General features: G+C 49.0%; 1 protein-coding gene across 1 annotated transcript; it reads right to left on the bottom strand.

Moving 5' to 3' along the window:
* Positions 1-4,801: 4,801 nt before the first annotated feature.
* Positions 4,802-13,655, bottom strand: LOC120950911 (uncharacterized). The gene is made up of 8 exons (XM_040369331.2): positions 13,369-13,655; positions 12,211-12,661; positions 12,007-12,101; positions 8,507-9,788; positions 7,449-8,221; positions 7,170-7,366; positions 6,950-7,054; positions 4,802-6,869 (listed from the first exon to the last, which is right to left on the bottom strand). The coding sequence occupies exons 2-8, from the start codon at positions 12,248-12,250 to the stop codon at positions 6,809-6,811; spliced, it is 2,553 nt and encodes an 850-aa protein (XP_040225265.2). The 5' UTR covers positions 12,251-12,661; positions 13,369-13,655; the 3' UTR covers positions 4,802-6,808.
* Positions 13,656-14,383: the final 728 nt, after the last annotated feature.

The following is a 14,383-nucleotide window of genomic DNA, read 5'->3' as shown; positions in this document are numbered from 1 at the left end:
CGCGCAGGACGTTACGACAAATAGAACACAAACATTTTAAGGCAATCTTCCCAATATCTTACACCATGGCTCTGTTGTCTTTAGCTCTTTCTCTCTCTCGACCCACTCTTGAAAATTTAACTTCAATAGGTCTCCACTAACTCCAAGCATTGTAACGATACTTTCAGTTTGAAGAAATCTGGAACAAAATTCCTATCATAGAATTATATCTTCTTGATCTTGAAGTGTCTGGTGCGAATTTATACAGCTCTTTGGGATAATAACTCCAACAGCTTAACCGATAAAATCGTCAAAATGAAAGTCCAAATATGAAGAACTCTGGACGAATGTTTAGTCTAATGTCTTATCAGCAGCTAGCACATAGAACTTCTGGGATTTCAAACTCAACCTCAGCCTCCCATCTACTGCAAATCATCGGCCAGATCGTGTAACAATCACAGCATCCACACAGAACCCCTGCAAAACCTTGACAGGCCGGCTCACGATGGGCTTGCCGTTCTTAAAACGCGTGGGTGCAATGATGGCTTTACGCTTCATCTCAACGTGTATCGGTGTGTGTGTGTGTGTGTGTGTGTGTGTGTGTGTGTGTGTGCGTGCAAACCGGGTGCGATAATACGCCCGACAACAAACGACCCTCACGGAGAGCGCAAGAACCGTGCCGAGTTCTGCCGAGCATCCATCAAGCGCAGCGTCGAACAAAGTCATCGACGCACACTTTGTGCTGCCTAAAGATTTGCTGACGTTCTCCGGGCGAAGCGAATTCGGGCGTAGGCGTAGGCCGCATTACCGATTTGCAAATCGGTTCCGAAACCTAGGGGAATTGCGAAAGTTGACGGGCGGCGGTGGCGAATGGTGGTGGTGTCGGTGTCATCTTAAATGCGCCACAGCTTAAATTGGTTGCACAAATTAGCACCGAGCACAAGCAAACAGAACAGAAAACTAAAGACAAAGCGATCGGCGTTTGCTCGTCGGACGATGTGACAGACATCAGATCAGGCCGGACAGCCGGAGCGTTGGAAAGATTTGGACAGTGTTCGGTACAGCATTATTAATCTTCTGTATTTTTTTTTTGTTTTGAGGAAGGATATTAAACCAGCGATAAGATTGATATGTTGCATAAATCAAACTCAGCTCAGCGAGCTCAGCTACAAAGTAATTAATAACGATTGTTCGGAAGTAAACCCATGCCAATGGTTGATTAAACGATACAGCTTTGTTCGTTACGGGTTTGCCGGTGCGTCTTGGTGATTATTAAATCAACCATTAGCGCAACCTATTCTTACGATGTTCACCGGTGTCCTGGGATGTCGCAAAGGTCCATTCGCCATTTACCAACATCCTCCCGGGGCGCAATGTTGGTGAGCAAATCCAAAACCCAAAAAAGAAGAACGAGCAACAACCGATCTACATGCGCATGCCACACATGCAATTGCGCATTGCCGTCACGTAACTGCGCCACGCTGCGGCCCCGCCAAAAAGGGCTGACGACGGCGGCCAAAAACCTCGCCCCCCCCCCCCCCCTACTCTCTCCCACCTTCAAACCGGTTCCACCGGGGCACAAAACGGTTCGGGGAACCGTAAAAGTGAAAGCCCTTTTTTGTGTCGCTGCTGCTGCTGCTGCTGCTTCCACAAACAGCTCCATATTGGACAGGATTCGTTCGTTCAGGGGGCCTTTTTCTCGGCTTAGTTTAGCAGGAACAGTCACGGGCCGGCCGGGGCAGCTGGCCAGCTGGCACACGCGGCATTCGCGGAATGGAAAGCGTATGACCCTGTGGCGGGCAGTGGTGAGGACGGAAGGGCGATAGATCGCGAAGAACGCTCAACCGTATGCCCATAGTCCACTCGAAAGGCCTCCACAGCTCGGAGTTCGAGGCGGATGGCAGATACAGCAAAAATGTATATTACAGGGTTTTCCAGCACGCCGCTTAATCATTATGAAGGAAAAAAAAATCTCCCGCTCAGTTCAACTGTTGACCAATTGTGTGAAGTAGATTGTAGCTGGGAGGATCATCTGTGCCGAAAACAAAAAAAAAATCTTCCAAATTCCTAGTCATCCATGCAAAGCATCGATTGGTTTACCAGCACATCTTCAGCGAAGTGTCTAAGTGTCTAAAAATGTCTCCACACTCCACACCTCCTCGAAAGCAAGACAAACCCCCCTACCTAAGACGACCCCAGCAAGCAGCGCGCGCTTGGCGTGGGCGTTAGGTAGCGCACACAATGGGGTGTGTGGAACTGGGACGACCGCTACAGCCGGCGGCGTGTAGTGCGGCAAAGGGGAAACTTGTCCAGACACCGCCACACCACCCTGCCCACGGCAGCTCCAATACCACCAATACCGGTTCTGGTTTGGAGTTCATTCCACCGCCCCTCTTCGCCGCCATCTAGCGAGAGGGCGCTGGGAGGTGAGCTTGAGTTTTTGGGCGTTTGTCCTATTCCTAGTTCTATTCAATTCACGCTTTGGCTGATGTGCGATACAAACAGTTGGACACAACACAACATAACAACAAATACACACACACACACACACACACACTAGCAGCGTATTAGTGTAGCCAAAAAGGAGCAACCGCAGCCGAAACCGGTTCATCAGCCAAGTGAGGTGTGTACGAACAGCAACATAGCAACGTGCAGGCCGCGTGGATCGCTTACTCAATGCATTGCATGGCCTTTGGGCTATGGTCGCAGGCGAGTACGGAGATAAACAATTGGCAATAGCCAGCAGCAGCGTTGGAAAACACAATTAGCGATTAGCGTTACTCACCGCACTTAACCGATACTCTGGATGTTGGATCTTTAAATTTTGTCTATTGCATGCATTGCTGATGCAGTGCGTGGTGATAGTCCAACAGTTCGCAACAGTGCGGGAGAACTTACAACGTATCAACAAACATCTCTGACGTAGCAGGCTAAAGAGATCAGTAGTGGCGGAGTTTCTGACTATGGATGATGTAACTGATAGCTTTGAGTATGATTTAGTCTTGGCCTAGCAGCTCCAGAATTGATGCAGATTAGATCTCAAAGATAAATCGATGCAAGATGTATTAAGAATTCAGTAGTTACGCAGATTCTGTAATAGTATAATTCTCATCCTGTCTCTTCATCGGATGCACTAACTGCAATATTTGAAGCATGGTCTAGTCTTCGGCGAACTGCTCCAACAAAGATAGAACTCAAATATGCGGCGATGGAAGATAGTCTGAAGAGATCGGTAGTTGCGGAGTTCCTGATATTCGATGCCCTGAAGGTATTAAATCTTGGTCAAATGAACTGATCCAAAATTGATGCGAAATAGATCTCAAAGATGAGGCGATGTACGATAAACTAAAGATATCTGATGTGGCGGGGCTCCTAACATTCGAGGCTCTATTTCCAGTATGTGTAGCTTGGTCCAATCTTGAACGAACTGCTCTAAAAATTATAAAACATATTATTCGGATCTTTAATAATATATATTCCTTGTTGTTTGGTATTCGGATATTGTCCTGTGTCATATGGAGATATCTCTTTGGGGATATAGATAAGCCACTCAGACACAGATAACAAGGTCTCTTTCTTAGGTCTTCCGACACTCCAATAGACTTGCACGGAGAGCTCACGCTCCATCGGTTAAATACATTGCTGTGTCCACACTGTTGCCGCCGTCATGTTTGCTAAATGCCACAAAATGCAAACCGAGTCCAACAATATAACAAGGTTAAAGGTTTTCTCCGAAACACGTCGACATCCAGAACCCATACGACACTAATCCTCGTAACGTTTTCGCTAATTAGCTCACCCCGTGCTCCACACCCGCAGCCTCGCACGGATTGCTAAGCCTCCACCTCAGCACGAAGCCCCCCCCCCCCCCCGCCCACAACACATACAGTTCCGCTCTCTCCAGAGCTCTCCGACCCCACACAAGTCTTCCCCACATAGTGACATTTCTGTACTGCATCACTCGCCCTATCCCAACTTAACCCTTTTATTTTTGGTTTGCTTATGCGACAGTTCAGCAGAACACATCGAGCGAACCCAAAACAAACCAAATCCCCAAGCGTCCTTGCCCAAGCCGAAAAAAAAACACACACCCAACAATTCGCCACACCGTGACCGCATCGGTCTAGCGACACTCAACAGCCATCGAAATCGAACCGTTTCGTGTGTTCAAGGGGGTGAACGGATGTTGGATGGAGAGAACCCCTCCATCTGCAGTCGGCAAACCGGTTGCGCCGCGCTCAGTGGTGGTGTATTATATGGTCAGCCCGCGCGACACCCGCGGCTGCTGGACCCCAATCAAAGGCCCCAAGAAATGGTACGTTTTGCGAATGCGAATATTTATGTAAATATGTGTCAGCCGTGTGACAAACGACGGGCAACAGACGGCGCCAACGGGTCGAGAAACTCGATCGGCGCTCGGAGAACGCGCAACAAGAACGGGCCAACACGCATACACGGACGCACACAGTGAGCCACAGTTGGGACGGAAATTTGGAATGGGAATAAAAGTTCGGTTTGAAGCAAAAGCAGCTACAGAAATAGGGAGGCTACGAATAGGCAAACAGTACAACTCTATAGATCCACACGATCAAGAATGCGGCCCCAAAGCCATCCGACATCTGGCTGTATTTGCTTGCGGGCTTAGACTGGGTCAGATGAGTGGGCTGAGTCTTCTGAAACGTCCTTGAGGAAGCCTCACGTTGCATATCAACATCGTTGCGGTTGCCATAATTCCATAAAAAGTGCACCCTTCTTAACATTCTTTACCTCATCGATAGCTACAACTATATTTAAGAGAAAAAAACACAAGTACCTCAAAACGTTGTTATTAATTGCATTATATTATTCGCTTATCAGTTTGCTGTGGTTGTTTCTGTCTATCCCCTAACGCCACACTGCACCGCCACCCTTTTCAGTGGCTGCCAGCGAAAGAGATTACCCATGTTTTGCTCGGAGGCCTCGGATGCCGGCCGGAGTAGCAGCAGTAGCATTCGAAAAAAAAAAACAAGCCAGCCTTACTCTGACTCTGCCCGCGTTTCCCCCACTAGTTTGCCTGAGAATGTGTGCCCGATTGTGTTATTGTTTAACTGTTACGCCGGCTGCTCGACTGACCTCCTCCGCTCGTTAAGGACACCGATACTCGCTAGGCTAGGCTTCTCGTTCCATAGCCCACCCGTTGTAAAGGTCCGTATGTATATGCATAGATAAATTCTTACAGTAGGTTAGCGTTTGATATCGCACTCCGATCGGGAGCTGAGCATTCGGGAAGGACTATACATGTAAACGAGCGATGATTTCACCTACACACGGCGCTATAAACTCCTTGATTGTTATCAGTTGCGTCCATGCACATTGCCGCGCAAGCTGAATAAAGCTTTGAGTGTTTTCTTTTGTTTCTGTTGTTGTTGTTGTTGTTATTTGTTTTCTTCTAAGCTATCATTTTATGTTGCTGCTTTCTTTGTAGGTGTAAGTGTTGCTAGTGGGTGTATAAAAATATGCCATTGTTAGGTAGGGAAATACATTCAACTAAAAATAAACGCGCTAGCTAACCAAATTCCACTGCAAACAGAACCGCTGTATTTGAGAAAGGAAAGGCCAAACGATAACGCTTGCTAGTTGGCTCGAAACGCTCCTCTTAAGCCGTGCCTATCCTGTCAATGCTTTCCTGCACCCAGCGTTGATCGGCGAACAGGCGCACATGGCCGCCATTGATTTAAACCACGAACATGTTTTATGAGGCTCTAGGCGGAAGCACCTGGACTGTCAGTCTGCGGGTGGTTTACGGTTGATACGACACCCGAAAGGCAATACACTAAATAGCCTTTCCGCCGTACGCTACTACTCTAAATCGGTTGGCATCGAATCGAAATTTCACTTGCCATCGTTCTATGTTTGTATGTGTGTTTTTCTTTGTTCATATCGGTAGCACTTTGTTTGGTTAGCTCTAACGCTTCGGATGAGTCCCTGAATGAGTCTTGTGGGGAGATAAATATGTTGAGGTTTCGTGCGTGGTGTTTTGCTTCATTTTTTTTTCGCTGTGTTACGTATTGCTTGCCCTATACACAATAGTGTTTGAGTGTGTTTCCTGCTGCTCTTACTCTTCGTTCGCTCTGTTTCTATTTCCTCCGCCTCGATCGCTTTCTATCCGTTTGTTTCAGGCCAACAGTCAATGCTGCAGGCGTGGATGGACCTCTCACGTTTGGCAGTTTGGCATTATGCTATCGATCTCTTGCCCTTACACACACATACACACACACACACACACACTTTCGAGTACCAGTAGTGGTTGCATTTACTAGCTTATTACAACAAACAAACAAAAAAATACTACAATACAATTCGAGTAAATCGATCGACAAGATTTTTTTTCGTTAATCATAAACGATAAACAATCACGACCCAGGGAACGCGTTCGCACCGATTAAAAAAAAAAAAGAAGAAAAGGTTGCCAAACGAGTGAAACGTACTAAAACTATACACTGACGTTGATTAGCTTGCTGAACGGAGCGGCTATGAGATTAAATGATGCACACAAACACGCGCTTCACCGCTAACTCGCTTCCCTCTGTGCTGTGCCAGTCCCGTTTTTTTTTGTTTTTTTTCTTATAAAAAAACTATCGTCCTTCTCTTCGCGAGCGCCCGTGCCTACTTTCGCTTAACAACAAACATCAACAAATATGATTTCTATTCACTTTGATTGCTTTTTTTTCATTGTTTTGCGGGAATACTTCTCCCCTGCTTGGTGAGCCGACGAAGAAGAAGAAGAAGTAGGGAGGGAGTAGAGGGAATTGTTTCAGACAGAAAGTCACCATGGTGTGTGTGGGGGAGTCTACAGCCGAACTTTAAGCGATTCCATGCGCTGCACGATGCGCTTTCGCAGTTCGGCAAATCTGCAATGAGAAAGTGTGGGGGAAAAAAACATGAGTGAAGGGAAATATGACCCGGACCCTCGTGGCCCACCGTTGCTTACTTGATCCGTATCCGGTGCAGCTCCCGTTGCTCCTCCTCGTGGAACCGTTCCAAGATAGCGCGGCACTCCGGAATGGAAAGGTTCAGAAACTGTGCAACCTCGCTGCTACACTCGGCCAATGGGCACAGGGAGGGGGTTGGGAGCAGTCGGGAAAAGAAAACAAATCATTTGAAATTTCAACTCTACGCTGCTTCCGCCCAGGCGGCTGTCTCGCTCGTACCTTATTTCCTGCGTTTGCTGACCGTCCATTAGGAACAGTTTCGCAATATCCTCGTGGGGGCCAAGAATGACGCGCGTCACGAGCGGATAGTCGTCGTCCTTCAGCTTCTTCTGCTCGCCGTTGTCGCGCACGATAAAGAGCGCAAAGTTTTCCGCCCTCGATTCGACCTTATACTTTTCCAGCAGCAGGTTGATCACCTGGAAAAGAATTTATTTATTTATTTATTTACTTTTGTTTTCTTTTTTTTTTAACCAAAAGGACGTTGGCAAGGTGCGGTACCTCCTGCGTGTTGACGAGCGACGTCACCCAAACGTTCATCTGCGAGCCGTACGGGGGCGTGAAGAAGGACGTTTCCCGGTTGTAAAAGTGGCCGTTGATGGAGCAGCGGCGCTTCAGCTTGGTGCGCGAACGCCTGTTGCCCGACCGGCGCTTGATCGCGGTCGAGCCAGTCTTCGGGGGCTTCCGCAGCACGACCCCGTCGTCCGTGACCGGGTGGCCGCTGATACTGGTGCTGTACTCGGACGGCTGCGTCGTCGCCGTCGTCGTCGTCGTCGTTAGCGTGGTCGCCGTCACGGCGGTCAGCTCACCGTCCTCCGACGGCGTGATCGCCTGACCGGACGAGGGGCTCTCCAGCTCGTCGTAACAGTCCATCCGGATGTGGATCGAGGACGGCGGCTTGTCGGAGGGTTTGAGCGTACCCGAGCCGGTCCCACCACTACCGCCCCCGCCGCTATCGTCGTCCACATCGCTGTCCATGAAGCTGTTGCCCGAGTAGTGGTTGCCCTGGGACTTGGAGCGCAGCAGACCCCGATCGGCCGTCCAGCTGTCCGTGTCCGTGCCCGGCGACGTAACGGCACCGTTCGTGGTAGCCTCCGACGAGGTCGGTGCGTCGGGTCCGGCCGGTTGCGCCGCACGCTGCAGGTGCATCCGCTTCTTGGGCGTACCGTTGGCCGACTGTCGGCCGTGACTGGGCGACGCGTAGATGCCGTTGGCCGGATGGCGCAGCGTTGAGTCGTCGTCCTCGTTCGTACCGGCCTCCACGTGGAACGATCCTGTTGGAGGATGAGAATAAAGGGGCAAAAGACAGATTAGACTGTGATCGTATATGTGTTTTCTTCTTTTGACCCTTATTGTTGCTCTTTTATGGTTAGGTGGTAAATAAATTAGAATAAAAAAATGTATGCTGAAGAACTGGTACAGATGAACAAGACATGTGCGGCCCTGGAACCAATTAGTGAAATTTTCTTCCATATTATATGGAAAAGAGTCTACCACATAGCGAGCCGTCCTAAAAGTAAAGCCGTTTTAAGCTGTGTTTGCTAAAACTGTCCACCTACCCGTGATGTTGCCGGCCGGCAGGGAAAACATCGCATTCCGGCACTGCTCGTCCGACAGGCTCCGGTTCATGACGCCGTCATTGTACAGCTTGAGCGAATCGTTGATCCGGGCCGGATCGATCGGCTGGTTCTGCTTCAGCGTACCGTCCGTGTTGCCCATCTCCGCCGTGCTGCTGATAAACTCGCGGCTAATCTGCATCTTGAACGCTTCGAAGTCGTGCGACCGGAGCGTCGCTTCCGGCGTGCGAAAGTCATCGTCCCCGTTGGTCGCCGCGCTGGTGGTGGCCGCGCTCGTCGACGTGTCCGGCCCGCCGGTCGTCGTCCGGTCGCTGTCGCCCGAGCCGGCGCCCGACCCGCCCGACGACCCGGTGGCCGTGTTGGGCGTGAGCGTCTTGTAATCCGTATCGGTGACGCTCTCGCTCGCCAGGCTGCGGTCGCCGCCGGACCCGCCCGAACCGCCGCCGGTCGCCAGCGGGGACGGCATCGTCCGGTACAGCTTCTCGCTCTCGTCCAGCTTGCGCTCCACCTGCAGCAGCTCGTCGATCTCGTCCCAGTCGAGCTGCTTCACGTCCAGCTTCGGCGGCAGCGTCACGTACTTGCCCGCGTGGCTCGGCGACACCTCCTTGGACGATTCGCTCGACGAGACCGGCTTCGAGTCGAAGTTCGAGTTGAGCTCGGACGACAGGCTGAGCGTGTCGTACGAGATGCTCTCCGAGATGGTGGTCGTGTCGTTGTTGCTGTCGCACGGCTCGGTCAGGCTGGACGTGCTGACGCCCATCGCCCCGGCTCCCCGTCGCTCCTGCTGCTGCTGCTGCTGCTGCTGCTGGTCCGCATGGTTCGGGTGGTTTTCCTTTTCGTTGCCCTCCTCCTCCCCATCGCTCGTCGCGTGAGCGTGGGCCAGCGAGGCGGGCGTGCTTTGGCGGTACGAGTTACGCTTCCGGACCGTCACCACGGTGCGCTGGTCGTCGTCCTCCTTCAGGTGGATCATTCCCTGCACCCCCCAGTAGATGCGCAGGGCGCCCTCCAGCACCAGCCGCCCGTTCACCTCGCGGCTCCGTATCTCCATGCTCTTGTTGTTGTGGAACTGGTTGTACGACTTCAGCTTCGACTCCAGGTGCCCCTTGGGTATGGCCGGGCCGGCTGGCGAGCGCTGCACTGCCTGCTTTTTCTGATCCGGCTGGCCGAAGCTCTTGTGCGACTCCACCCGGGTACCGTGGCCGAACAGCTGCGGCCCAAACAGGGCACCGTAGCACGGCACATGGCAGTACGGCACACCTTTGTGCTGCAAAAAGGGGGTTTTATAACGATGGAAAAAATTAGCAACAGTTTGGTGCAGAAAAGCAGATAAAAGGAAATTGTTTTTGTGATTCCCTAGCCAGCATTATTTCGCTATTCATAAAAAAAAACATAACATTATGTTTCGTTACACTCAAATTATGTCAGATTGCTTTATTTATTTATTTTACAAAACTCCTCCGCCAGCTTCTACACCCTTGTTCAGCCAAAACTTCCTCAAGCAGTGGCTCAATCGTTTCAATCTTAGGAAAACAAACAACAAAAACAAAACCATACACGCAACATTGAAACTTGCTGAGTTCAGAAATCACCGTCGCACTTGCCTCATATTTGCTTATCTCTCCAGCTAGTCGGAAGGGGGCTCCGTAAATGAACTCTTTCTACACCGCAAGCGTTCGTTCTTAAGCGCTCTCTTTTGCTCTCGCACGAACTGTTCGGCGCTCGAATGGCATACGGAAAGGGAAGGGCAAGAAATTGATGACGACAGCCTTTGCGAAGCCAAGCGTCCCAAGCAAAACCCTTTGCTCGAGAGCGCGTGTCGTGGGTGTTAAGCGTACTGTGCGTTTGTGTGGTTTGTGTAGGCTTATCTAGGTAAACAAATCTGCAGCTGCCCCACACAGCCCTATTTTAAACCACGCTGCCCGGTTCAAGCAGCAACAGTGGCATCAAATGAAGCATGCTAAGCAATGTGAGGCATTTTGTGTTTCATTTAAAATGCTCCACAGATTTGTTTTGTAGTCCGATTGCTCTGCGAACGCTAGAGTGGTTTCGGTTTTAGTTGTAACGTCCATAAAAAAAAGTTGAACAGTCTTATTTAAATGACACAGTCATCAAAGAATTACAGATGCATAATTGTGGAAGTAAAACTCAACTATTGCAATAAGCAATTCAAACAAATCTATCGTCCCAATAAAAATAAAAATGTAATTCGCTTAAACGTTATATGGTTGGGAGTGAATGACATGAATCTCATAAATTACAAATTATTCGTCAATAACGCGTCAAAACAATTAACAGTATACTGTCAAACAGACTACCACTCCATAGATTCGTATGAATAACCAGTTCGGATTGTGAGATACTTGACATTTACACCGCTTGGAGACCTTTTTGTGTATAACTAGTTAACTTGGCCAGGTGACAGGGCTGCGCAAATAAATTTCAAAGATCGCCTTTAAAAAGTACGCCAACATTAATGTCCTCGAGACAAAATTAAAATGAGATACTTCTGACGACCCTCAAGTGACCTAAAATTAAAACCAACTCCATACTGGCCCTGACACCAGTTCATAACATATTCTGGTTCAAGAAGTGGACATAGCTTAATGCCGGTCCTGGATCTGATACTGAACATATACAGGAATCAATACAGATCATACCGATCCAAGAACTGATTATGGACCCATACCGGTGTTGGAACCAATCATTAACCCAAATCGCTCTTGTAACCGATCAGTAGCCCATACCTGCCCTGGAACTGATACCGACCCTGGTACTAATCATGAGCTGGAAGCAATGATGACCCCATAATGATCCAGAATCAGCTCGCGACTTGGTTTATTACCTGGAACAGTACCTGGAAATGTTCCGGTTTTGGATTTGAAGCCGGGTCCAGGTTTGGGACCGATAAAATTCTAGTTCCTCTCAACAGACCACACTCGCAGTAAATGTGCAACGTAGGAATAGCGTAGGATTTAGCGTAGGAAATATGGTAGAAGTTGTATAGTGATTTTCATTTAAAAAAAAACTATACAGCCGTTAACACATGACTTGTGCTTGGTTATTAGCAATTCACATATCGGTTGAGTTTCATAATTTTAACCACACCACAATGAAAACACCAATTTTATCGACAACTGATGTAGAATTAAGGAGCTTAAGGTTTATGAAAAAGTTACACAACTTATTTGTCCTACCGTAGCAAAACTCCACACATACTGAAGCATGTGCAATACGTGTATTTGATGCAACTACCTTGTGGATCTGTAATTCTTGTGCTATTCAATTGTAAAACAAATTCAATTAAAGCAACAACGTTGTCTATCCTGCCTTGCCCACCCACGAGGGGGGCGAAACCTTTAAAGCCAAACCTTCTTAGCAAAACCCGCAACCCCTGCCTAAACCCCACGAAACACAGCGAAAGGCGATTAGCTGGCCTTTTCTTAGTTTTCTCTATCCCCCGCCAACCTTCGCCCGGTACTCACTTCGGCGTGCTGTCCCGGGTTAAGGCGCTTGCCGCACTCCTCGCACCGCAAACACTCCGGATGCCAGTCGTACCCGAGCGATTGCTTGCGTTCCGCTAATCAAACCCGATGGCAGGAAAGACAAAATGAAAGAAAAAAAATAGATTAAATTAGTCAAACGAACCACGAATCATCACACACTGAGCCATTCCTGCTCTGCCTTACCGAAAAAGACGGGCTTGCCGCATTTGTGACACTTCCACATCGTGCTCAGGCGCTCCCCTCCGTACCGGCCGGTCGGCCCGGGAATGCCGGACAAGGGATACTGCTGGCTGCGGCAGCTCAGACGGCCACCATGCAACTCCTTGCCGGCGCTACCGGGAAGGATGTGCGGTTGCTGTGCTGTCGCTTCAGTGCTCTCGCTTGATTGATTGAATCAGGTTCGTTCGCGCCAGCGCGCCGGAAGTGGAAGTGTTGATCGACGGGATTGATAGGGCTGAGCTGGGGAAAGTGGATCGAAGATTATGGCCGGCTGGAACTGCGCTGCATTCTCCCGCACACACACACACACACACACACAAACCCGGACTCTAGCACATAGACACACACATACACACAAACATTACACAAACGGAATGAGCGGGTCGTGCGGAACGGGAACGGAACTGCAAAATACCTGTTTTGGGAGGGCGAAAGGGGACAAAAAAAAACTGGGATTAGTGTAGCTGCCAAGCGCTGGCTCGAACGAAGTGACACCGTCAGTGCAAAACAGAAGAGGTTTACGGGGGCTGGCAGGGGCTGCGAGAGAAGGGTGCCGCGCCTGCCCCGGGGCACTGGCCCATGCATACAAATGCATCGGAAAGTGCATCAAGGTGCGGTAATTGTTGAGATTAGGGCAACGGCCACGGTACCCCATCCAGAGGGGCGGAAGGGCCTTTTGTTACAACGGGAAGTTTAAAATAATGTACCAAGGGTCAACAACACCTCCGGAAGGGTCGTAGGGGTTTGTCGCCCTTTTGTAACCTTTTTCGCTTCCCCCATTCGCTAACCCCACCCTAACCCAGCGGAAGGTGCAGCTGGGTGCCCGTACCAGCCCACGAGTGTAAAAAGTCCATCTGTTTTTTTGCTATTGTCTCCAACATCTTAAGATTTGCTTCTGCAGCACATCGATTTCGTGTGATGGAATGGGGGAAATTTGCGGGCCGGACCATCTTTGTCTTCCCAGGCCCCCTGTCCCAGCAGGTGGTACGTTTCAGAACGTAGATACGCAGTGTGCGAGTTGGCCACAGGGTTATTTATGGATCTCGGAACACGGTAAACACCCGCTGCCCCCGAACCAATCTTGCCCGCTTCCCACCGACCACGAACGCGGCGTTAACTTACGTTGATCGAGATTAAAACACAAGTAATACGATTTCACTGAAAAACGGTACAGAAAAACGTAAAAAGCACACTACACACAAACTCCCCCACACACACGCGCTCACACACACGCACGCACGCAAACAAATACGAAACTCATGTACGCTGGTGTGTACACTGGCTAATACAATCGGTTGTCAGAATCGAAATGTCAATGTGTTGTTTTCCAGCGAATGACTTTGAATTTTGATTGCAACCAGTTTATGCAACCAACTTGAGCACTCGCAGCAAGGGGTTCCGGGAAAAAGAGCAAAAGAGCTAAAGTAATACCGCGCCCTTGCACCAATCCAACATGGCGTCAGGCTAGAAGATGTACGGAATTTGACAAGCTCGAGATAATGTTTGTCCTTTTTGTTCGAGATGTCTGATAGCGCACCGCATATACGGCATACGTTTGTCTCGTGCGACAATTCAAAAGTAGCTCAATTTTGCAAAACAGAGCTTTCGTTCGAAATTTCTGCTTCAACCAGAACAGTCGAAATATCCAGTTTGATTGCACACCGGATGTATAACAAACTCTAAAAATTACCTTAAAGTTGTTTTAACTTACGTTGTGTATGCTTATACAGGCGGTCCCCGAGATACACTGTACCTCTTATACGCGGATTCGGAGATACACGGTTTTCTAAATTTGACAGTTCTTTGGGCAAATTGTACTGATTTGACACATAAAGTAACAAATGCAAAATAATTTCTATTTAGATCGAATGTGCAAAACCATTTAAAAAGGATTGAAACGGTTGTATTCAATCAGTATCACTTCAAATCATTAATAAAATCCTAAAAAAGCTAAAATCCCCCTATTTGCAAAATAATACGAAAATTAGTGATATTTTGGCTGGAAATCATGATATTTGAATTACGTGGAAATTCGAGATACGTGGTATTTTGGGGCCGTTTTCGGTTCCCATTAACCGTGTATCTCAGGGACCGCCTGTACATCAAAAAGAGGCATGTGAACTAGCCCAAAATTGAG

Source organism: Anopheles coluzzii, chromosome X (genome assembly GCF_943734685.1).
Source record: "Anopheles coluzzii chromosome X, AcolN3, whole genome shotgun sequence".
Taxonomy (NCBI): domain Eukaryota; kingdom Metazoa; phylum Arthropoda; class Insecta; order Diptera; family Culicidae; genus Anopheles; species Anopheles coluzzii.
This window is presented reverse-complemented; position numbering and strand designations above follow the sequence as displayed.